The 24,932-nt window shown below is 42.7% G+C and overlaps 2 protein-coding genes across 2 annotated transcripts; both read left to right on the top strand.

The window, feature by feature from the left end:
• The first annotated feature begins 385 nt into the window (after positions 1-385).
• LOC146992411 (equilibrative nucleoside transporter 2-like) lies at positions 386-13,434 on the top strand. Its single transcript, XM_085786120.1, has 13 exons — positions 386-498; positions 2,275-2,313; positions 2,415-2,496; positions 2,913-3,088; positions 3,208-3,347; positions 6,705-6,839; positions 6,931-7,028; positions 7,815-7,896; positions 7,980-8,059; positions 8,164-8,269; positions 8,466-8,551; positions 10,863-11,059; positions 12,191-13,434. The coding sequence occupies exons 2-13, from the start codon at positions 2,276-2,278 to the stop codon at positions 12,300-12,302; spliced, it is 1,332 nt and encodes a 443-aa protein (XP_085642246.1). The 5' UTR covers positions 386-498; position 2,275; the 3' UTR covers positions 12,303-13,434.
• Positions 13,435-15,456: 2,022 nt separating this feature from the next.
• On the top strand, positions 15,457-16,075 carry LOC146992410 (DELTA-sagatoxin-Srs1a-like). The gene is made up of 2 exons (XM_085790541.1): positions 15,457-15,578; positions 15,661-16,075. Exons 1-2 carry the CDS (start codon positions 15,457-15,459, stop codon positions 16,073-16,075), a joined length of 537 nt encoding a protein of 178 aa, XP_085646667.1.
• The last annotated feature ends 8,857 nt before the right edge of the window (positions 16,076-24,932 follow it).

The following is a 24,932-nucleotide window of genomic DNA, read 5'->3' as shown; positions in this document are numbered from 1 at the left end:
AAGACACAATAACAAATGCAAAAAACAAAAACTAGACAGTCCTTCCTGTTGGTGTTACCTGCCACACAGGTGTGACATAAATAAACAAATTCAGATTACTTTCAGTACTCAACTGTATATCACTCTTCGTCTCATTGCCCAGGCCTTTTCAAGAAATAAAGAAAATGCAAAAATATTCAAATGAAAAAGAATATAATAATATCATAATATAATACAATACAATACAATACAATATAATATGGTACATGGTATTATGGTATTATGGTATTATGACTTACAGTCTTTGGTTTATGACAAACTTCCTGGAAATTGAGCCAAAGACGGTTGAGCCACGCCCCCTACCACCACATGGTCGCGCGCCATCCGGAACTCACCGTCATCACAGTTCAGTTTAGTGTTTGAGTCTGACAGCAGCAGCTCCTCTCCTCCTCTCTCCTCTCCTCCTCTCTCCTCTCCGGACCGACCACCTCCACCTGTCTGACCTCCACCAGCTCTCAGGTGAGTCTCTCTCTGTCTCTGACCGCCTCGTGCTCACCGCTCACCGCCTCTGCACGCGGTCACTCTCCCAGAGGATTTATGAATGAATTACTAGCTACTACACGTTCTTCCAAACTGTAAATTTGGCGCCAGCAAACGTTATAAAGGCGCGTAATTCAGACCGAGGCGAGTTTAAAGTCGGTGACAGTTTGAACAGTTTGTGACGCTGCTGTAGTTTGATTGTATTTTATTTTTTATTCTAATATACAAACTCAACGACCGCGTGTTTGAACCTTTTTTACTCGTTTTGTTGTGCGACGTTCAGGGTCTCAGTCCAGAAACTGCTGCTTGACAGATTATCACTCAGATTATTCATTGAATGTGAAATTAATATATTATGATGAGTGTGTGTGTGTGTGTGTGTGTGTGTGTGTGTGTGTGTGTGTGTTTAGGATAATATATTCACTGCTCTGCCATGTGGAGGCTGATGCAAGATGATGATGAGTAAGAACTGGAAAAACTAGAGGGAGAGACAGGAAGTGAAGAGTAAATGAACTTGAATACACAACACAGACTCAAGTCAAACATGTACAACCATAGACACATACACAAAGAGTTATAATATATGTCTTTTAGTTTGTAAACTTTTATTATTCCACCTTTGTCTATTTTATATCCTTTAGTACGTTGGAGCAGCTTAAAATATTCAGAAAACAAAACACTTCTGTCGTGTTCGAACTAGTTTGAGTCTGAGTTTGTAGCAGATGTGTTCCTTTAGGTTTTTGATCTGATACCGGTGCTTAAAGACAGGGCCGTTGTATAGGGGAGAAAGGTGATGATAATTCTAGGGGCCCAGCGCCCAGTGGGGCCCATAAAAAACCCCAGTAGTCTAATCTTTGTATGACTGATTTATTCTGCGTAAGACCCTGACTGATACTCATAGTACACTGTAAAAACTCAACATCTTTCCAAGAATATTTGTCTAATTTCTTGTCCAAATGTCTCATTTCTAGTCAAAACTAATCTCTTTCCACTTAGAATAAGACTCATTACCTAAAAATTAACTTGTTTTTAGATAATTTTCACTTAAATTCACAATAAAATTCAGAAAAAATCTGCCAGTGAAAGTAAGTTTTTTGTGTTTGTAATAAGGAAGAAAAACTTGCTCCACTATCAGATTTTTTCTACTTATTCCAAGTGAAAATATGCTTGAAAGAAGTCAAAAGTGTCTAAAAACAAGCTACTTTTAATATGATGTGTCTTATTTTAAGTATAATGAGATTTGTTTTGACTAGAAATGACATTTTGACTAGAAATAAGACAAATATTCTTGCTAAGATACTTGAGTTTTTGCAGTGTAATGCTGCACTAGCATCAAAACAAAGAAGGCTAAATAAAAAATGATAATACATACGTAGTCTAAGAAAAAAAAAAAAAAGGAAAAGTTAGGGGGAGGGGCCCACTTTAGTATTCTTTAAGGGGGCCCAGAATTCCTAGCAACGGCCCTGCTTAAAGAATGGAAAACATATAAACTTTGTCCGAAAGTTAAACAAAAATATTAATTTAAATAATATAAATACAACTAAGAAATAAATAAACCAATATAAAGTAAAACTCACAACAAAAACAGCAGCAGCGAACATGACAAAAAGCACATATTAGGCACATCAATACGACACATTTACACCACCACACTTGTGTTCAGCGTTGAGGTGTTTTGACCCTTCAGAGCCTCCGTACTCCAGCTGTGTTGTGATGTCATCGCCTTGTAAAAAGCTTTGTCTCCTCCTCCTCCAGGATGTGGACCAATCAGCAGCAGAGTTCGCCTGCGGACCGGTGAGTGGGTGGGATGTTTGATGATGGGATGTCTGAATGATGTAATGATGTAATGATGCGTTCAGGTGAAACTCAGTGTGTTTGTGTTTCCTCCTCCTCAGCGGCCACGCCGTCGCCGTCATCATCTTCCTGCTCGGCGTCGGGACTCTGTTGCCATGGAACTTCTTCATCACCGCCTCGCAGGTTCCTCCTCTTCCTTCCTCCTATTTCTTCCTTCTTCCTCCTCCTCCTCCTTCCTCTTTCCTCCTCTTCCTCTTTCCTCCTCCTTCTCCTCCTCCTTCTTCCTCCTCTTCCTTCCTCCTCTATCCTCTTCCTCCTTTTTCCTCCTTCTCCTCTACTGACTCCTTCCACATCCTCCTCCTCTTCCTCCTTTTTCCTTCTTCTCCTCTCCTGACTCCTTCCTCCTCCTCTTCCTTCCTCCTCCTTCCTCTTTCCTCCTCTTCCTTCTTTTTCCTCCTTCTCCTCTCCTGACTCCTTCCTCCACTTTCCTCCTCCTCCTTCCTCTTTCCTCCTCTTCCTCCTCTATCCGTCGTCTTTATTTCCACTTCTCAGATACAAAGCGACGTGTTTTAACTCGTCTTCTGTTTTGTGTTTTACAGTACTTCAACGAACGCCTCTCGGCGCCCGACGCCATCTCACCCAACGCCACCTCGTCCAACGCCACGTCGCCACACGGCGGCGTTGCCACCGACTACAACTACGACAGCTGGATGGCGCTGCTGTCCCAGCTGCCGCTGCTGCTCTTCACGCTGCTCAACTCCTTCCTGTACCAGTGGTCAGTCAGTTCACTTCAACACAACTTTATTTAAACCCTCACACGTGAACAGTTTACATGTGGTCTTCATGGTTTCTGTCGATAAAGTTGTGTTTGTATGTGTTTGTTTTCCCCTCCAGGGTGAAGGAGCGGATCCGTGTGGCCTTCAGCCTCCTCGTCATCTTCTTCCTCTTCTCCCTCACCGCCGCTCTGGTCCAGGTCCGCATGCTGCCCGACACCTTCTTCTCCGTCACCATGGCGACCATCTGGTTCATCAACAGTGAGTCACGTCACGTCTGACCTTCGACCTTGAACCTGTGACAGTTTTAATTATACCAACACAGAGGTGTATCTAATAATAACAGTAACCTGTCTCTCCTCCAGTGTTCGGCGCTGTGCTGCAGGGCAGCCTCTAACAGTATAATAACAGTATAATAGTAATGTAATAACAGTATAATAACAGTATTATTTAAGCAATATCACACGAGAGGGAGTGCTGTTGTACTGTATATCAGCACGGGTGTGATTCGGTCGTAGATAGATAATCACACCGTACTGATACAGTACAACAGCACGACCTCGAGTGTGATATTGCTTTTACACAACAGTGCTACGAGCGCATTTTAGAACAGTAATAAACTACAAGAGATTATGATTTGTTTGTTTATTTAATCATTTATTTAGCTCCGCCAACAGAAATAGTTCCGCAACTGGAAGGGAGACAAGGCTGTTGCCAGGCAACACATAAACATTTAACTAGCTTGCTACTAGCTACAAGCTTTTCCACCGAGCTGCTTCCAGTGCTGGTTCTGGTTCTGGTTCTGGTTCTGAACCCGTGTCTGATCAGCACCGGAGCAACAGGACCAGCGTGAAGACACAGAGACGTTATCGATACCGTATTACATTTGTTTATCTGCTATGTAATCAATATAAACACAGGTGAAGCTAAGTAGCTGAGCTACGTGGCTAACAACAGCTAACGCTAATATCAAAACACATCGCCGTCAAAACGTAGTTGCCCCCGCGGCGATTTTTTTCCCCCAGCCGGGTTTAGTAGAGATTTATCTCCAATTAGACGGACCAGGTCAGGTCCAGGTTTTAATGTTCAGGTTTCTAACTGTAGTAGCAGCAGAGAGATGGAGCAGCTCCTGTAAGGGGAGCGTGGCTCTGACTTAGCTCCTGTCCAGCTGAACAGCGGAGTGATAATGTCTGTAAAAAGTCCCAGTGCTGTTATACTGTATATCAGCACTCATGGAACGTCTCTTGTCCAATCAAATTGCTCGGCTGGGACCGGTCGGAACTAACTGTTGTATAAAATAGTATTATAGTAGTATAATAACAGTATAATAACAGTAACCTGTGTCTCTCCAGTGTTCGGGGCCGTGCTGCAGGGCAGCCTCTAACAGTATAATAACAGTATAATAACAGTATAATAACAGTAACCTGTGTCTCTCCAGTGTTCGGGGCCGTGCTGCAGGGCAGCCTCTAACAGTATAATAACAGTATAATAACAGTATAATAACAGTAACCTGTGTCTCTCCAGTGTTCGGGGCCGTGCTGCAGGGCAGCCTCTAACAGTATAATAACAGTGTAATAACAGTATAATAACAGTAGTGTGTCTCTCCTCCAGTGTTCGGGGCCGTGCTGCAGGGCAGCCTCTAACAGTATAATAGTAGTGTAATAACAGTATAATAACAGTATAATAACAGTAGTGTGTCTCTCCTCCAGTGTTCGGGGCCGTGCTGCAGGGCAGCCTCTAACAGTATAATAGTAGTGTAATAACAGTATAATAACAGTATAATAACAGTAGTGTGTCTCTCCAGTGTTCGGGGCCGTGCTGCAGGGCAGCCTCTAACAGTATAATAGTAGTGTAATAACAGTATAATAACAGTATAATAACAGTAGTGTGTCTCTCCAGTGTTCGGGGCCGTGCTGCAGGGCAGCCTCTAACAGTATAATAACAGTATAATAACAGTATAATAACAGTAGTGTGTCTCTCCAGTGTTCGGGGCCGTGCTGCAGGGCAGCCTCTAACAGTATAATAGTAGTGTAATAACAGTATAATAACAGTATAATAACAGTAGTGTGTCTCTCCTCCAGTGTTCGGGGCCGTGCTGCAGGGCAGCCTCTAACAGTATAATAGTAGTGTAATAACAGTATAATAACAGTATAATAACAGTAGTGTGTCTCTCCAGTGTTCGGGGCCGTGCTGCAGGGCAGCCTCTAACAGTATAATAACAGTGTAATAACAGTATAATAACAGTATAATAACAGTAGTGTGTCTCTCCAGTGTTCGGGGCCGTGCTGCAGGGCAGCCTCTAACAGTATAATAGTAGTGTAATAACAGTATAATAACAGTATAATAACAGTAGTGTGTCTCTCCTCCAGTGTTCGGGGCCGTGCTGCAGGGCAGCCTCTAACAGTATAATAGTAGTGTAATAACAGTATAATAACAGTATAATAACAGTAGTGTGTCTCTCCTCCAGTGTTCGGGGCCGTGCTGCAGGGCAGCCTCTAACAGTATAATAGTAGTGTAATAACAGTATAATAACAGTATAATAACAGTAGTGTGTCTCTCCAGTGTTCGGGGCCGTGCTGCAGGGCAGCCTCTAACAGTATAATAGTAGTGTAATAACAGTATAATAACAGTATAATAACAGTAGTGTGTCTCTCCAGTGTTCGGGGCCGTGCTGCAGGGCAGCCTCTAACAGTATAATAGTAGTGTAATAACAGTATAATAACAGTATAATAACAGTATAATAACAGTAGTGTGTCTCTCCAGTGTTCGGGGCCGTGCTGCAGGGCAGCCTCTAACAGTATAATAGTAGTGTAATAACAGTATAATAACAGTATAATAACAGTAGTGTGTCTCTCCAGTGTTCGGGGCCGTGCTGCAGGGCAGCCTCTAACAGTATAATAGTAGTGTAATAACAGTATAATAACAGTATAATAACAGTATAATAACAGTAGTGTGTCTCTCCAGTGTTCGGGGCCGTGCTGCAGGGCAGCCTCTAACAGTATAATAGTAGTGTAATAACAGTATAATAACAGTATAATAACAGTAGTGTGTCTCTCCAGTGTTCGGGGCCGTGCTGCAGGGCAGCCTCTAACAGTATAATAACAGTATAATAACAGTATAATAACAGTAGTGTGTCTCTCCAGTGTTCGGGGCGGTGCTGCAGGGCAGCCTCTAACAGTATAATAGTAGTGTAATAACAGTATAATAACAGTATAATAACAGTAGTGTGTCTCTCCAGTGTTCGGGGCCGTGCTGCAGGGCAGCCTCTAACAGTATAATAGTAGTGTAATAACAGTATAATAACAGTATAATAACAGTATAATAACAGTAGTGTGTCTCTCCAGTGTTCGGGGCCGTGCTGCAGGGCAGCCTCTAACAGTATAATAGTAGTGTAATAACAGTATAATAACAGTATAATAACAGTAGTGTGTCTCTCCAGTGTTCGGGGCCGTGCTGCAGGGCAGCCTCTAACAGTATAATAGTAGTGTAATAACAGTATAATAACAGTATAATAACAGTAGTGTGTCTCTCCAGTGTTCGGGGCCGTGCTGCAGGGCAGCCTCTAACAGTATAATAACAGTATAATAACAGTATAATAACAGTAGTGTGTCTCTCCAGTGTTCGGGGCCGTGCTGCAGGGCAGCCTCTTCGGCGTGGTCGGCCTCTTCCCTCCTCGCTACAGCACTCTGTTCATGAGCGGTCAGGGTCTGGCTGGGATCTTCGCTGCCGTGGCGATGCTCTGCTCCATCCTCAGTGAGTAATAATAACAACGGCCTCACGGCGCCACAACAACAACAACAACAACAAACAAACAACCAACCCTGCTGTGTGTGTGTGTCTCTAGGCAACGCAGACAGAGACTCTGCGGCGCTGGGATACTTCATCACTCCCTGTGTGGCCACGCTGGGAACGCTGCTCTGCTACCTGCTGCTGCCACACCTGGTCAGGACACACACACACACACACACATACATACACACACACTGCACCAACACACACACACTGTCATAGATATACACACACACACACACACACACACACACTGTCATAGATATAAACACATAGACGTCGCCTCTGACGCTGCTGTCCATTAGAACGATACGTCAACGCGGCGGCCATCTTGGGCAGGGGGAAGCCGTGTCTACTTCCTGCACTAGTCAACAGAGGCAGAGGTCTATCAACGGTTAAAATCAACATAACTCACTGAATATTCAACCGATTTTCAAGCCGTTTGGTTTATTATAAATGTCAGACATATTTATGATACAACATAGATCTTTTTTTTTTCTTTTTCTTTTATATGAAACATACACTTACATACTCAGACACACACCCACATGCATCCATGCACTGAAATGTGTTCTACACGGGTCTGACCGGGTCTGACTGCTTGTCAGATGTTTATATACAGTATGTCTGACAACATACCAACATACCGTTAAAAACTTTAATAATCTACACATAATATCGGTAAAATACATAGAGAACAAAATAATCCAAAAATAATCTCCAACATTTCCTCAAAACAAAAAACAAACAATAAAAAATCCAAGTCAGTAAAAGTCAAAACCTTGTTTAATAATTATATGAAAAATCCTTATTTGAGGAGGAGAAGAGAGAGGACAGAGATCATATTATCTTAATCATTTCAATCTCCTTTAAATGTATCTATTGTCATTTTAAAAATATAATGATGTTGTTTATGTGCTGATGTTGTCTGTTGTGTAGGAGTTTGCTCATTTCTACCTGAACGGAGGAAAATCTGACGAAGAGAAGACGTCGAAGAACGAAGTCCTGCTCAGCAGCTCAGGTCGGTGTCTGCAGCGTCGGCAGCAGGTGAAGGGTTAAATTATAAACTAAGACGCTCACATGTTCGTTTGTTTGGTTTTAAAGAGAAAAAAGACCTGGAGGCCAAGGGGAAGCTGGAGGAGGAGAGCCAGGAGCGCTCGTCGGTGTTCGCCGTCTTCAAGAAGGTGAAAAGCTAATTTATACAAAAACTTCACAGGTTTTGATCGATTATTGTTTGATTATTGTTTATTGATTTGATTGGATGTGTGTGTGTGTGTGTGTGTGTCAGATCTGGGTCATGGCTCTGTGTGTGACGTGTGTGTTCGCCGTCACTCTGTCCGTGTTTCCCGTCATCACCGTGCGAGTCCAGACCATCTCCGACGACACGACCTGGAGTGAGTTATAATGACATGAAAAAGTAGATATATATAGCGAAACTCTCGTCCGTCACTATTGTTGTCATGCTGGTTTTCTACCAGGAAGTAGTTGTAAACAACAAGGAGATTCGTCCTATTCAGCTGCTTTATTAAATAAATAAAATAACTCTTATTTTGAAAAGTCGGTGATGTGCTGTGATGTCATTTCCTGCAGAGCGGATCTTCACCTGTGTTTGCTGCTTCATCGTTTTCAACCTCATGGATTTACTCGGCCGCGTCGCTCCGGCCATCGGCCAATGGGTGAGTGTCGTCAGTCAACATCCTCCTTCCTCCTCCTCCTCTTTCCTCCTCCTCCTCTTCCTCCTCTCCTTCCTCCTCCTATTTCCTCCTCTTCCTCCTCCTCTCCTTCCTCCTACTCCTTCTTCCTCCTCTCCTTCCTCTTCCTCCTCCTTTTTTTCTCCTCTTCCTCATCGTCTTTCCTCCTCCTCCTCCTCTCCTTCCTCCAACTCCTATTTCCTCCTCTTCCTCTCCATCCTCCTCTTCCTCCTCCTCCTCTTCCTTCTTCCTCCTCCTTCCTCCTTTTCCTCCTCCTTTTTCCTCCTCTCCTTCCTCCTCCTCTTTCCTCCTCCTCCTCCTCTCCTTCCTCCTCTTTCTTCCTCCTCCTCCTTCCTCCTCCTCTTTCCTCCACTTCCTCCTTTTTCCTCCTCCTCTTTCCTCCTCCTCCTCCTTTTTCCTCCTCTTCCTCTTCTCCTTCCTCCTCCTCCTTTTTCCTCTTCCTCCTCCTCCTCTTCTTCCTCCTCTCCTTCCTCCTCCTCCTCTCCTTCCTCCTCCTCCTCCTCCTCCTCTTTCTTCCTTCTCCCCCTCTTCCTCCTCTCCTTCCTCCTCCTCCTCTTTCCTCCTCCTCCTCTCCTTCCTCCTCCTCTTTCTTCCCCCTCCTCCTATTTCCTCCTCCTCTTTCTTCCTCCTCCTCCTCCTCCTTCCTCCTCCTACTCCTTCTTCCTCCTCCTCCTTCTTCCTCCTCTCCTTCCTCTTCCTTCCTCCTCCTCCTCTTCCTCATCCTCCTCTTTCTTCCTCCTCCTCTTCTTTCTTCCTCCTCCTCTTTCCTCCACCTCCTCCTCCTTTTTCCTCCTCTTCTTCCTCCTCCTCTTTCTTCCTCCTCTCCTTCCTCCTCTTCCTCTTCCTCCTCCTCTTTCTTCCTCCTCATCCTCCTCCTCTCCTTCCTCCTCTTCCTCCTCCTCTTTCCTCCTCTCCTCCTTTTTCCTCCTCCTCCTCCTATTTCCTCCTCTTTCTCCTCTTCCTCCTCCTCCTCCTCTTCCTCCTCCTATTTCCTCCTCCTCCTCTTCCTTCTTCCTCCTCCTCTTCCTTCTCCTTCCTCCTTTTCCTCCTCCTTTTTCCTCCTCTCCTTCCTCCTCTTTCCTCCTCCTCCTCCTCTCCCTCCTCCTCCTCTTCCTCCTCCTCCTCCTCCTCCTCTTTCCTCCTCTCCTCCTCCTTTTTCCTCCTCCTCCTCCTCCTCCTCCTCCTCCTCCTCTTTCTCCTCCTCCTCTTCCTCCTCCTATTTCCTCCTCTCCTTCCTCCTCCTCCTCTTCCTGCTCCTCCTCTTTCCTCCTCTCCTCCTCCTTTTTCCTCCTCCTCTTCCTCCTCCTCCTCTTTCCTCCTCCTCCTCCTCCTCTCCTTCCTCCTCCTCTTTCCTCCTCCTCCTCTCCTTCCTCCTCCTCTTCCCCCTCCTCCTCCTCTTCCTCCTCCTCCTCTTTCTTCCTCCTTCCTCCTCCTCTCCTTATTCCTCCTCCTCTTCCTCCTCCTCTTTCCTCCTCCTCTTTCCTCCACCTCCTCCTCCTTTTTCCTCCTCCTCCTTCTTCCTCCTCTCCTTCTTCCTCCTCTTCCTCTTCTCCTTCCTCCTCCTCCTCTTCCTCCTCCTATTTCCTCCTCTTCCTCATCCTCCTCTTCCTCTTCCTCTTCTCCTTCCTCCTCCTCCTCTTCTTACTCCTATTTCCTCCTGCTCCTCTTCCTCCTCTCCTTCCTCCTCCTCTCCTCCTATTTCCTCCTCTTCCTCATTCTTCCTCCTCCTCCTTTTTCCTCCTCCTCCTCTTCCTCCTCCTCCTCTTCCTTCTTCCTCCTCTCCTTCCTCTTCCTTCCTCCTATTTCCTCCTCTTCTTCCTCCTCTTTCCTCCTCTCCTCCTCCTTTTTCCTCCTCCTCCTCCTCCTCCTCCTCTTCCTCCTCCTCCTCTTCCTCCTCATTCTTCCTCCTCCTCCTCTTCCTCCTCCTCCTCCTCTTCCTCCTTCTTCCTCCTCTTCCTCCTTCCTCCTCTTCCTCCTCCTTTTTCCTCTTTCCTCCTCCTCTTTCTTCCTCCTCCTTTTTTCTCCTCCTCTTCCTCCTATTTCCTCCTCTTCCTCCTCCTCCTCTTTCCTCATCCTCCTCCTCTCCTTCCTCCTTTTTCCTCCTCCTCCTTCCTCCTCTTCCTCCTCCTCCTCTTTCCTCATCCTCCTCCTCTCCTTCCTCCTTTTTCCTCCTCCTCTTCCTCCTCCTTTTTCTTCCTCCTCCTTCCTCCTTTCCTTCTTCAATAAAGCTGAGTCTGACCCTTCACAATAAGAGTCCTGCTTGTTGTTGTTGCAGCCGTCGAAGGAGAGCCGTCTGTTCCCGGTGGCGGTCCTCTCCCGCCTCGTCTTCGTGCCGCTGCTGATGCTCTGCAACGTGGAGAACTCCAAACTCTTCGTCGTCTTCCGTCACGACGCCGCCTTCGTCTTCATCATGGCGCTGTTCTCCGTCTCCAACGGTTACCTGGCCAGTCTGTGCATGGCCTACGCCCCGCAGTGAGTCTCAGCGTTTCTTCTTTCATTCATAAATGCAACAAAAAGAAAAGCAATGAAATATGATTTTAAAACATTAAAAAAAAAAAACTTTATTTATCTTTTAAATCATTACATCAGAATCCGTGTTTCATTCATTCTTTCCATTTTCATAGGCAATCAAAAAAAAAAAAATGAAAAAGTGACTGATTATTTTGTCATTTGTTTTTTAATCCAACACAATATTAAATTAAAGGGATAGTTCAACATTTTGTCAAATTGGCCCATTGCCATAATCCCTTTCTATAGTCATAGCAGTGGGGTCGTTACCTTTATTTGTCGGTGCAAGCTGTTTTTAGAACGGCGGAGCAGAGCCGTGAGCTGCTCAGAGCTACGCTACGGAGGCTCATTATGGGATTTCTTGGTTTCCCTCATCAAACTCATCAAATACACAATCCAACAACTCCACAACGCTCTGGTGGACAAGTTGTGACCTGCACATTCACCACGCTATGAGATAATAACACAACGTTACCAGACAGAGTTGTTTTAGAGGCAAATGCAGAGACTGTTGATGAAAAACTGTCCCTGAAGGCAACGCGCATCAGTGGTTTTGCATGAATTTACCTCTATCTAACTATCCCTTTTATTTGTTGGACGGGTTTACGTGACCTGGATGTTTGGTCACGAGCGCTAGTCACCACAGTCGATGAAAAAATAAAAATATAAACCTGGAGACTCCTGCTGACCTTTTTAGTTGTTACGTCTCCCTCCTTCACATGCCACACATCAAAATTGCAGCTAGCAAGCTAACATATCTTTTCTTACGGTCGTTAACAAACTTCCAGGTCACGTAAACCCGATAAAATAAATATTTAAAGGGACAACGAGGAGTTTTGGAAAAGCGAAGCGTTTTCACGCTACATTTATGAGCCTCCGCGCACCGTGAAATTCTTTGACCGGCGCAGGACAGACTCATGTTTTCATTCATTTTTTTTATTTTTGCCAATTGAAAATGGAAAGAACGAAGGATTTTACTAATTATTGATCAGCTACTTGCAGTTCCTCCAGGAGCCACTAGGGGGCTCCAGTCTGCAGGGTCACGTCGGCCATGTTGTAACTCTGTGTGTGTGTGTGTGTGTGTGTGTGTGTCAGGTTGGTGCGCTGTAAGGACTGTGAGACGGCCGGATCTCTGATGACCTTCTTCCTGGTCCTGGGTTTGGCCGTCGGAGCGTCGTTCTCCTTCTTACTGGGGAAACTGGTTTAGACGACGACGTGGACTGTTGCCCTGACGACCGGTCGGTGTCAACAAACAAACAAACAAACAAACAAACAAAAAGTCTGTGTGGGAAGAAAACCAAAAACAGAATGAAAGCACCTTGAATGGAGACTTTTATTCTGTTAAGACAGTCAGAGACTTTTATTTTGTTAATGCGTCCAGAAATACGTTTATACACAAATCCTGGTGACAAAGTACAGAAGCGTATTGCATTCACTTGAAGAAAAGTAATTATTTCTGTTTTTCGAAGTAATATGTTTATTTTCCTGTGTTTCTGAGTAATATTTTGTATGTTTTACAAAAAAAAATTGAAGTGAATGCAAAATGCGTCCATAAGAAAAGAGTCATACATGAAACCATTCATGTATTATTTGAAGGTTTTTCCAGTTAAATGTTTTTTAAAGTTTCACATTGTGTGTATTTTTAGTTTTTTAAGATGTAAAATATCTTTATTTCATGGCCAAAATGATTAATTTAAATTAATTTAACTTAAATTTCCTCCATGTTGAATGTTAGGACCTGTTAGTGAAGAGAACAGGAAGTAACTGTTATAAAATGAAAACAGATGTTGATTGATTTGTAATTTATTTGATAGAAGTATCAGAGTCACAGAACAGTGAAGGGATTCGACCCCGAACAGGAAACACAACGATGTTTAAAACACAAAAGACAAAGAAGAAAAAACTCTACAGCTACAAAATAAAAGCATCCGAGTTAATCAACACTCCTGTTCCTGTTATGCTTTTATTCTGAAGGCCGCCTCAGACGCTCTCTCTGATTGGTGCTCTCAGGGACGTAGACGTTTACAGCACTCAAACAGTTAATGGAGCCATAACGACAGTGGTGACATCACAACGAGGCTGCACTCTGATTGGCTGATACATGACAACTTGATTTTTATTTTATGTTTGTGTTTTATCAAAGAAAATGTTTTGTTATTTATTTTGTTTAGTTTGAAGCAGTTAAGGTTTTTTCAAAGGGAACTTTTTACTTCTTATTCTTTTTATTTTATTCATACAAACTTTTATACTTGTCCTTTATTTCCTGTATTTGTGCCTTTTTTTTATACGATTTTTATACTGAATGTTGGATTTCTCAATAAAATCCAGATAAACTAAAACTGTTTCTGTCATTTATCATTGAAGGTCAAACGTGTTTGTCCTGTATGTGTGTTTTCTTTCATCTATTCTTATGTTATTACGCAGTTATTACACCTGTTTTCTGTGTTGTTGCGTTCAGGGCCCCTGGGAAAAACAACACTGTAGATCTCGGAGGGTTATGAAGACCAAACGGTACTAGGTAGGGAGCGCTGCAGTTGGTCAGAAAAAGGTGAGAAATCTGGTGCTCTTTGGGACAAAAATAGGGGAAAAACAGGCAGTCATATTTAAATGTTTTTTTTATTTTTTAAGTTATCTGTGTGAAGTTGCAAATACAGACCACAAGATGGTGATGTTCTGTACAAAATTTACCACTGAAAAAAGGAAACAAAGTCCTCCAACAAGTTCAGCCACTGCAAACTGCACAAACTACATATATGCTGTTTTCAAATTCACAAAATATTAATGATAGCGGTGTTGAAATTCTGAAACTCAGAACTTATCCTATGGGTGCTGATTATACACAGAATGAAAACTGAATTTGGCAGGTAAGTGTTCGGGGTGGGACTAAGAAGCAGCAGGAGGCATGACTGAAGGATAAAGACATTTGGACAGAGTTTTATAACTGTGGTGCATTAGTGGCCGTTTGGTTTGATTCACATATGATTTTTATGATTAACAAATCTTCACTACAGAAGGTGAACTGTTACAAATTAAAAGAAAAGTCTTCCTAAGATGTTATGCATGAAATTAGTACAGTTTGTTTGCATTACGTGTAAAGAGCATCACTTAGAGCAGGTTCAAAAGGGCTCACTGCAGCAAAATGAGCCATTGTGACACATTGTGAAAGGGTTAGTGAATGTTGTTTGTGCAGAAAGGGTGCATCAAACTCATCAAATACACAATCCAACAACTCCACAACGCTCTGGTGGACAAGTTGTGACCTGCACATTCACCACGCTATGAGATAATAACACAACGTTACCAGACAGAGTTGTTTTAGAGGGAAATACAGAGACTGTTGATGAAAAACTGTCCCTGAAGGCAACGCGCATCAGTGGTTTTGCATGAATTTACCTAAAACAACTCTGTCTAGTGAACTGCCCTCTGGGGTACTTGCCATTTCAATGTTGTTCAATGCTGTGTAGAGTTTGTGTGGATGTGCTCTATATGTTCTGTGTTTTTTTTTGCCTTTCTGCAACATGAATTTCCCTTTGGGGACAATAAAGTTGAAAGTTGAAGTTGAAAGTCTGGTAACGTTGTGTTATTATCTCATAGCGTGGTGAATGTGCAGGTCACAACTTGTCCACCAGAGCGTTGTGGAGTTGTTGGATTGTGTATTTGATGAGTTTGATGAGGGAAACCAAGAAATCCCATAAACCTCCGTAGCGTAGCTCTGAGCAGCTCACGGCTCTGCTCCACCGTTCTAAAAACAGCTTGCACCGACAATTAAAGGTAACAAACCTACTGCTATGACTATAGGGATTATGGCAATGGGCCAGTTTGCCAAAATATTGAACTATCCCTTTAATGTTCATTTCAAAGAGTAGGGAAGACTGGGATGGGTAGTCTGCCTTTGTATTATGAAAAAAAACCTCTCTTTAGCTCCAGGAATGGCTTTACAGAAATACTCACCGCCCACAACTTCTTATCTTTCCTCCACCTCCTTTATAAGGAGATCACAGCCAGTGACAGCCAGAGCTTCCACTGTCACTCACTTCTTCCAGGTAAGAACTGCTTCCATTTGTTATTCTACAAATATTGAGATAACCTCAGACTAGTCTAAACTTTAATAGTCAATTTATATTACATGATAAAGATTTGTTTCCTTTGTTTGAACACATTGTCCAGTAACACTTAATAATAAGTACACTGTTAAGTATGTAGTTTATTAATACAATTAGTGCTAACATTTTTAACAGAGTTGATAAGCTACATACAGTACTAATGAGTATTTGTGTTGTAAATGATGAATTCAGTATTTCATGCTTAATAATGTTTATTTCTAATAAAGTGTAACCGATTGTCCCACTGCAGAGCTAAAAATGGAGGACATTGTTGCAGGGATAACAATTGGCAATGAAGTTGCTGGACTCTTACCAACAGACCGTCAGTGCACCATCCGTATTACAAATAAAAGCTCAAGCTACATCCTGTCTCAACCCAGGTAAGTGTTTTTTTTCTGTCTTTCATTGAAACAGTTGTATGAAAATATATCCAATGTGTTAATGCTTTTTCACTGTTTCTAGTGTGCACATTGTGAGTGGTTACTGTGCTGAGATGCTGCCACCCACCATCGACTGCTCTTCAACCGGGAGGGCACTGTTCAAGAAGACTGCCAACGCCGCTCGAGGATCTGTCGGTGTCTTCACCTACTACACCCGCGGCAAGTCTACAGGGCACACCGCCAAGAAAATGGCCACCATGTTCTCCGTGCCCTACGACTTCAACCTGCATTCAAACTGGTTCGCCGTGGGAATGTTTGACAAGAGCACAGAGTGTGATTATCAGCTGTTCTATGACATGTACTACAACACTGAGTTCACCTTTCACAGGGAAAAAGCAAACTCTCCTCTCTGTTACACGAGTGACCAGTTAACCATCTCAGCAACAATGTCAGATTCTTATCAACCTGTCATAAAGATTGAAGTAAGTGACGCCTGAAATAAGAGAATCAAAAAGTGCAAACCTGCCTGCATCATGTAGCACATTCATTCATGCAAAATCCATCTTACAATATTCTGCTTCATTTAATTGTCTAGCAATTCATCTCTGCCCATTAAAAATAAGCTATACTGACACAGCTTTTAATAATGGCTATTATTTAATAATGGCTAATAGAAACTATAAACTGCAGCACAAGGTTGGCGTCACTTTGATGTGTTTGTCAGATTAATGTTGTTTCAGCTGTCCTATCGTGAATATGTATTTTTCTTCACAGTAAACATTTAATAAACGTGAAACATCAGTTTTCTTCTGAGTGTGGTCATTCTTAACTATTTGAAATATTTTTGAAATCAATCATTCATCTGCATTATCTAGATGGGGTGGTTTCTTCTATAGCAGGGAGTGCTAATTGGGCCAACCCAAAGGGCCTGCACACCATGGGGGGGATTAGTGCTTTAGTTAGGCTACTGTTTATTATAGTGGAGCAGATAAAAGCAAAATTTGAGTGTATTTGTTCTCGAGAGGCTTCTGATCAAATTTGTCTGATTGGACATGTGAAAATCCAAGATGGCGGCCATTTTTCAAGATGGCTGCCAAATTAGCCTCGTAAATCGCCATTTTAATATTAATGTGTAGTTTTTATAGTTATATAGGTTTGGTGTCAATTCCTATATTTTCAAGTGTGTTGAGTTGGATTTTGTGATTTTATACAGGTTAGCACCCAACAAATTAATTTTGTGAAACAGTGTTTTTCAAACTGCGGGGTGCGCCACCCCTTGGGGGGCGCCAGAGTTTTGAAGGGGGGGGGGGGGCACGACGTGAGAAAAAAAGAACTGTAAACATTTTTTTAAAAAGATGAGTAAAGTGTGACCTGCACAAAGGGCTCAATGATTAATTGCATTTGCAATGGGCTCTATGCACAGCTCCACTACTTCCTGAAATAAAGTCTTGTCTTACGTTATTGGACAAACTGATTAATCCAGGTGTGTCTGAGTAGTCACAATGGTCAAACACACCTGGATTAATCAGTTAGTCCAATAATGTAAGACAGGAAATAAAGGAGCTGTCTTATTTCAGGAAGTAGTGGAGCTGTGCATAGAGCCCATTATATTGCAATATGATGAAACGCAATTTTGTTACACACAGGCTGCGATTATGCTCTAGTGTTAGGCTATTTGTCATGCAAACAAGAGGGGGATGGGGCTGTCGGTGAAAAGAGAAGGCAGCAACGCCACACTGTTAGGTGTTGTATGTTGTGGTCTCAGCTCGGCTGAATGTAGCGCTACGTTGGCTGTGGAGCTATCCCGGTTAAAAAAAGCGCATCAGAGCGTCAGGTGTGCAGTAGGACCAGTGGTACAGCATCATTCCGCACACATTTTAGCCCGGTGTTATGCTGAGAAGTGCCTGCTTGCCGAGATTTTTTTTTATAAATGACTGGAGCACGAGCCGACTTTTCCTCTACTACAGCTGAGCAGCTGACATGTGGTCAAGACGTACTGTGCAGCAGAGACCTGGCACAGTCTCATCGGCGCATTTCATTGTAAACTTCAACCTGAGCAGGCACTTCTCGGCATAACACCGGGCTAAAATGTATGCGGAATGACGCTGTGCCACTGGTCCTGCTGCATACCTGACACGGCAGCAATGCAGCATACCTGACCAGGGCCGTTGTATAGGGGAGAAAGGTGATGATAATTCTAGGGGCCCAGCGTCCGGTAGGGCCCAAAAAAAAACCCCCGGTAATCTTTGTATGACTGAATTATTCTGCATAAGACCCTGACTAATACTCATAGTAATGCTGCATTAGCATCAAAACAAAGTAGGCTGAATAAAAAATGATAATACATAGGCTACGTAGTCTATGAAAAAAACTGGAAAAGTCAGGGGCCCACTTTAGTATTATTCAGGGGGGAACGGCCCTGTACCTGACGCGGTGCGGCACACCTGTCGCTCTCTGGAAGCTCTCTTTGTGCACCAGCTGCCGGTAATGACGGCGGTGCCAGTTGCCGCCGTCGCCGTAATTACCGGTAGCCTAACTGGTGGTGAAATTGTTCCGGAATAAATTAAATAAGTCTATATTTTAAGCTTCTTTGTAGTGGAAGCTCCCAGAGTCTCTGGAGCTTCCACTACAAACAAGCTGAAAATATAGACTTATTTAATTTGTTTTCGGAACATTTTCTCATGCTCCGTTCGCAACCGTCATATGGACATGCAGTGCTGCACGGAGCCCCGCTGTAACTCAGAGAAGGCACGGAGGACTCTGAAACTTCTCACAGCCCTTAGTCGACATGAGGGTGAGTAGATAATGAAATTTGAATTTTGGTTAATTAATGTTAGGACCTGTTAGTGAAGAGAACAGGAAGTAACTGTTAAAAAATGAAAACAGATGTTGATTGATTTGTAATTTATTTGATAAAAGTATCAGAGTCTAACAGTGAAGGGATTCGACCCCGAACAGGAAACACAACGATGTTTAAAACACAAAAGACAAAGAAGAAAAAACTCTACAGCTACAAAATAAAAGCATCCGAGTTAATCAACACTCCTGTTCCTGTTATGCTTTTATTCTGAAGGCCGCCTCAGACGCTCTCTCTGATTGGTGCTCTCAGGGACGTAGACGTTTACAGCACTCAAACAGTTAATGGAGCCATAACGACAGTGGTGACATCACAACGAGGCTGCACTCTGATTGGCTGATACATGACAACTTGATTTTTATTTTATGTTTGTGTTTTATCAAAGAAAATGTTTTGTTATTTATTTTGTTTAGTTTGAAGCAGTTAAGGTTTTTTCAAAGGGAACTTTTTACTTCTTATTCTTTTTATTTTATTCATACAAACTTTTATACTTGTCCTTTATTTCCTGTATTTGTGCCTTTTTTTTATACGATTTTTATACTGAATGTTGGATTTCTTAATAAAATCCAGATTAACTAAAACTGTTTCTGTCATTTATCATTGAAGGTCAAACGTGTTTGTCCTGTATGTGTGTTTTCTTTCATTTATTCTTATGTTATTACTCAGTTATTACACCTGTTTTCTGTGTTGTTGCGTTCAGGGCCCCTGGGAAAAACAACACTGTAGATCTCGGAGGGTTATGAAGACCAAACAGTACTAGGTAGGGAGCGCTGCAGTTGGTCAGAAAAAGGTGAGAAATCAGGTGCTCTTTGGCACAAAAATAGGTGAAAAACAGGCAGTCATATTTAAATGTTTTTTTATTTTTTAAGTTATCTGTGTGAAGTTGCAAATACAGACCACAAGATGGTGATGTTCTGTACAAAATTTACCACTGAAAAAAGGAAACAAAGTCCTCCAACAAGTTAAGCCACTGCAAACTGCACAAACTACATATATGCTGTTTTCAAATTCACAAAATATTAATGATAGCGGTGTTGAAATTCTGAAACTCAGAACTTATCCTATGGGTGCTGATTATACACAGAATGAAAACTGAATTTGGCAGGTAAGCGTTCGGGGTGGGACTAAGGAGCAGCAGGAGGCATGACTGAAGGATAAAGACATTTGGACAGAGTTTTATAACTGTGGTGCATTAGTGGCCTTTTGGTTTGATTCACATATGATTTTTATGATTAACAAATCTTCACTACAGAAGGTGAACTGTTAGTATAGTTTGTTTGCATTACGTGTAAAGAGCATCACTTAGAGCAGGTTCAAACGGGCTCATTGCAGCAAAATAAGCCATCGTGACACATTGTGAAAGGGTTAGTGAATGTTGTTTGTGCAGAAAGGGTGCATCAGACTCACCAAATACACAATCCAACAACTCCACAACGCTCTGGTGGACAAGTTGTGACCTGCACATTCACCACGCTATGAGAGAACTAGAAAATTTCCTCTCGGGAAATTTTGAAAGGCCCACGGGGCAGAGGTGTATAAAGTACTTGAAAAAAATAACTAAGTAAAAGTAGAAATACCATAACAAAAAACGACTTTCGTAAAAGTAAAAGTCACGCATAAGAAAATTACTTGAGTAAAAGTCTTAAAGTAGCTCACATTAAATGTACTTAAGTATCAAAAGTATCTTGTGAAAAAATATACTCAAGTATCAAAAGTACAAGTAGCCTACAAGTACAAAGTATTTCGCATAAAAAGAAGCAAAACAACCACTTGTGTGTTGTTTTATTTCACTTTCAGGTGAATAGATGTGGAATGATAAAACCAAGAAAACACCTGAGCAAACATGTAGACTGAGTGAATCAAGTGTCTTGTGACTGCCTGAGAACATAAAGCAGGCGTCTGTCTGTGTCTGTACCGTATATGATGATCATTAGTGGCCTGGGCGTTTGATATGCTCAATCAACTGGAGCCAAGGCGTTTATAAGAACCAGGCGGGTATTTGCAACAGGCACGCAGTGGCAGTGGTGCGCGGTAAAAACGAAACTTATCAATCGGCGCATGATTAATGAGAGTGATCGATCCTGTTACGCATAGAGGATCTTTGGAGCCGTCTGCGGCCACAGCTCTCCGCAGCAGCAGCAGCAGCAGCGGGTCGTAGTGACAGAGACTGTGTGAATGCTTCACTATCGCAGATTCAAATACTAGCCTAGTAATCACCCGGGCATTTCATTGAACAGGCTTTTACTGAATGAGGTCGGACCCTCGACGGCTTTTAGAGCACATGCGCATATTTGCACGCAGGCGATTATTTGGTCATATAGCCTACAGGTAGAGCCTTATAGTTCTATTTTAATTTGTAGCGAGTAACGAGGTGGCAAACGTAAATGTAACGGAGTAAAAGTATATATTTTAACCTTTAAATGTAGTGAAGTAAAAGTAAAAGTCCCGATTAAAAAAAGAACTCCAGTAAAGTACAAATCCTCAAAAAAACTACTTAAGTACATCTACTTCGTTACTATACACCTCTGCCACGGGGCTACTGCCGGTTTTGCCATCTCTGTCAACATGGGAATCAAACCCACGATCTGAAGGTCAAGACAGAGCTGATCAGACAGACACATGATCATCTTTCTATAAGCACTGATATGGAGGAGCTGTAATCACATTAGGTTAACTGTGTGTGTGTGTGTGTGTGTGTGTGTGTGTGTGTGTGTGTGTAATCACATGAAGTTACCTGTGTGTGTTAGAGTGTGGGAGAGGAGAGTCTGTGTGTGTGTGTGTGTGTGTGTGTGTGTGTGTGTGTGTGTGTGTGTGTGACTGACTTGACACATAGTTAGTTAGTAGCTGCATCCTGTGTCAGTCTGATTTAGCTGTGTCTGTGTTTATAAACATTTAAACGAGCGCCAGGTGGATTGTTTATGAAGTTAACGAGCTCTGGCCTGAGGATCACAGAGGTTACCACGGCGATAGGGGCCCCCGCAGGCTGAGACAGACAGAAACGTTGAGAAAAAGAGCCATTTTCTGCCTCTGCACCGGTCTCACATTTAGGCTTACTGTGACAAAACGGTAACTCCTATCAGAACAAAACACAGATCAACGTTGCTCTGAGGACTTCCTGATAATGTGGTACGATTTGGTGTTTCTACAGTAAATATTTTGGCGACGCTGGCAGTTTTGAAACATCGGTCCGTTCTGCTTCTCTCAGAAAATATTTGTATTGGAGTCAATGAGGAGCAGGGACAGACGTGGCCGCACTCAGAGGCTGATTCTGTAAGTTCTGTAAGTCTCTCTGATATTTTGAGCACATGATATGAGAGATAACAAGTTTGTCTTACAAATTCTGAAAAAATTATGTGTGTAGAATGTAAATTGTGGCCGGGCCGAGTGTGGAAAGAGAAAAAATCTGGAGTTTTTCTTGCATCTCTCCCACTCTAACCGATGATGTCATTCGCCCGGGCACTGGTCCCAACGGTGCGATTGCCCGTGGCCCTAATAACACAACGTTACCAGACAGAGTTGTTTTAGAGGGAAATTCATGCAAAACCACTGATGCGTGTTGCCTTCAGGGACAGTTTTTTCATCAAGCAGTCTCTGCATTTCCCTCTAAAACAACTCTGTCTGGTAACGTTCTGTTATTATCTCATAGCGTGGTGAATGTGCAGGTCACAACTTGTCCACCAGAGCGTTGTGGAGTTGTTGGATTGTGTATTTGATGAGTTGAAACCAAGAAATCCCATTAGCCTCCGTAGCGTAGCTCTGAGCAGCTCACGGCTCTGCTCCGCCGTTCTAAAAATAGCTTGCACCGACAATTAAAGGTAACGAACCTACTGCTATGACTATAGGGATTATGGGAATGGGCCAGTTTGCCAAAATATTGAACTATCACTTTAATGTTCATTTCAAAGAGTAGGGAAGACTGGGATGGGTAGTCTGTCTTTGTATTATGAAAAAAAAAAAGCTGTAGTATCGTGACAGCTATTATTTGAAACATTCACACCTCTCTTTAGCTCCAGGAATGGCTTTACAGAAATATTCACCGCCCACAGCTTCTTATCTTTCCTCCACCTCCTTTATAAGGAGATCACAGCCAGTGACAGCCAGAGCTTCCACCGTCACTCACAGGTTTTCTTCCAGGTAAGAACTGCTTCCATTTGTTATTCTACAAATATTGAGATAACCTCAGACTAGTCTAAACTTTAATAGTCAATTTATACTGCATAATAAAGATTTGTTTCCTTTGTTTGAACACATTGTCCAAGTAACACTTAATAATAAGTACACTGTTAAACATTACTTTAGCATTAATAAATACTGAATTGTTCATCATTAATGCATGAATACTCATTAGTTTGTAGTTTATAAATACAGTTAGTGCTTATTAATGATAAGTAAAACATTTTTAACAAAAACATCTCAAACAATGTCAACTTTGCATCAAAAGTGACATAACTTACCAAATGACACTTAACGACAGCTGTCATAAGTATTCATTGATGTTTATGACAGTTTTATGTCACTCTTATGTCACTCTTATGAATACCTATTCAAGTAAAGTGTTACCTATTTGTGTTGTAAATGATGAATTCAGTATTTCATGCTTAACTAATGCTTAAAGGGACATTGTGTAACTTCTCTTGTTATCTATTCACGAAAATCGATTAAGTCTGTTTTTCATTAATCAGTAATCCCCCCATCAACAAAGTGAAGTGTTCCTTTCAGCTCTGAATGAGCCGTTCATATCATTCATATCTCCATGGAGACGGTAAGCTCGGTGCTGCTGCCATGTGGTGTCGCCATGTTTTTACGTTCAGTGGCAGCGTGACGGTAGGAAACCACGGAAACTCGGCGGAGACACCGGAGCTGTCGGCTCAGGTCGAGGCGGCGTCTGTGAAAAGTCACTGCGGTAACGCAGTGAGGAGGAACGGAGCGTTACACTGATGCTGCATTCACCTGCAGTCGGGCAGACGGCCGTCGCTAACAAACCAGATGTCATTTTAGTCACAGAAGTCCAGAGAAAGCCGGTAAAACGTGGGTCAGGTAAAACAATACGGCATCGCCATGACAACATATTGTCACGTGTATTGTTTTGCCTCGTGCTGACGGACCACTTGTTTACATAGAGGCTTGTTTATGCCGTTACGTGCAGCGGCTGTCGTCCGTCTGCCGTCTGCCCAATTTCACGTTAATGCAGCATGAAAAATACGATTGAGTTGCTTGAGATATACAACCACAACGCTAGATGGGAGTAATTCCTACACAATGTACCTTTAATAATGTTTACTTCTAATAAAGTGTTACCGGTTGTCCCACTGCAGAGCTAAAAATGGCCAAGATTGTTGCAGCGATTGAAGTTGGCAATGAAGTTGCTGGACTCTTACCAACACACCGTCAGTGCAACATTCATATTACAAATAAAAGCTCAAGATACATCCTGTCTCACCCCAGGTAAGTGTTTTTTTCTGTCTTTCATTGAAACAGTTGTATGTAAATATATCCAATGTGTTAAAGGGATAGTTCACCCAAAATTTAAATTTCACTCATTATCTACTCCCCCTCATGTGGACTAAGGGCTGGGAGAAGTTTCAGAGTCCTCCGTGGCTTCTCTGAGTTACAGGGGGTCTCGGCGTAGCAGTGCATGTCCATATAATGGTTGCAAATGGATACCAACTGTCTTTGTAACAAAAAGACACACCAAAAAACATCCAAATACCTCCATGCTCCCGAAAAAAATTAAATAGCCTAAGTCTATATTTCAATATTTCAAGCTTCAAGCTCCTCATCCCAGTTCGTCCAAATTTGACGAACCGGGAAGAGGAGCTTCGAGAAGCTTCCGCTACAAAACAAGCTTGAAATATAGACTTATTTAATTTTTTTCGGGACAATTTCGCATTTCGGGGCTTCAATACAAGACGGACATTACATACGAGCAGCACGGAGGTATTTGGATGTTTTTTGGTGTGTCTTTTTGTTTCGAAGACAGTTGGTATCCATCTGCAACCATTATATGGACATGCACTGCTACGCCGAGACCCCCTGTAACTCAGAGAAGCCACGGAGGACTCTGAAACTTCTCCCAGCCGTTAGTCCACATGAGGGGGAGTAGGTAATAATTTCAATTTTGGGTGAACTATCCATTTAATGCTTTTTCACTGTTTCTAGTGTGCACGTGGTGAGTGGTTACTGTGAAGAGATGCTGCCACCCACCATCGACTGCTCTTCAACCGGGAGCGCACTGTTCAAGAAGACTGCCAACACCGCTCGAGGATCTGTCGGTGTCTTCACCTACTACACCCGCGGCAAGTCTACAGGGCACACCGCCAAGAAAATGGCCGCCATGTTCTCCGTGCCCTACGACTTCAACCTGTATTCAAACTGGTTCGCAGTGGGAATGTTTGACAAGAGCACAGAGTGTGATTATCAGCTGTACTGTGACATGTACTACAACACTGAGTGCAACTTTCGCAGGGAAAAAGCAAACTCTCATCTCTGTTACACGA

This window comes from Trachurus japonicus, chromosome 1 (genome assembly GCF_045865225.1).
Source record: "Trachurus japonicus isolate A0001 chromosome 1, Traja_1.0".
Lineage (NCBI taxonomy): Eukaryota > Metazoa > Chordata > Actinopteri > Carangiformes > Carangidae > Trachurus > Trachurus japonicus.
Note: the sequence above shows the minus strand (reverse complement) of the source record. Positions and strands in the feature narration are given on the sequence as shown.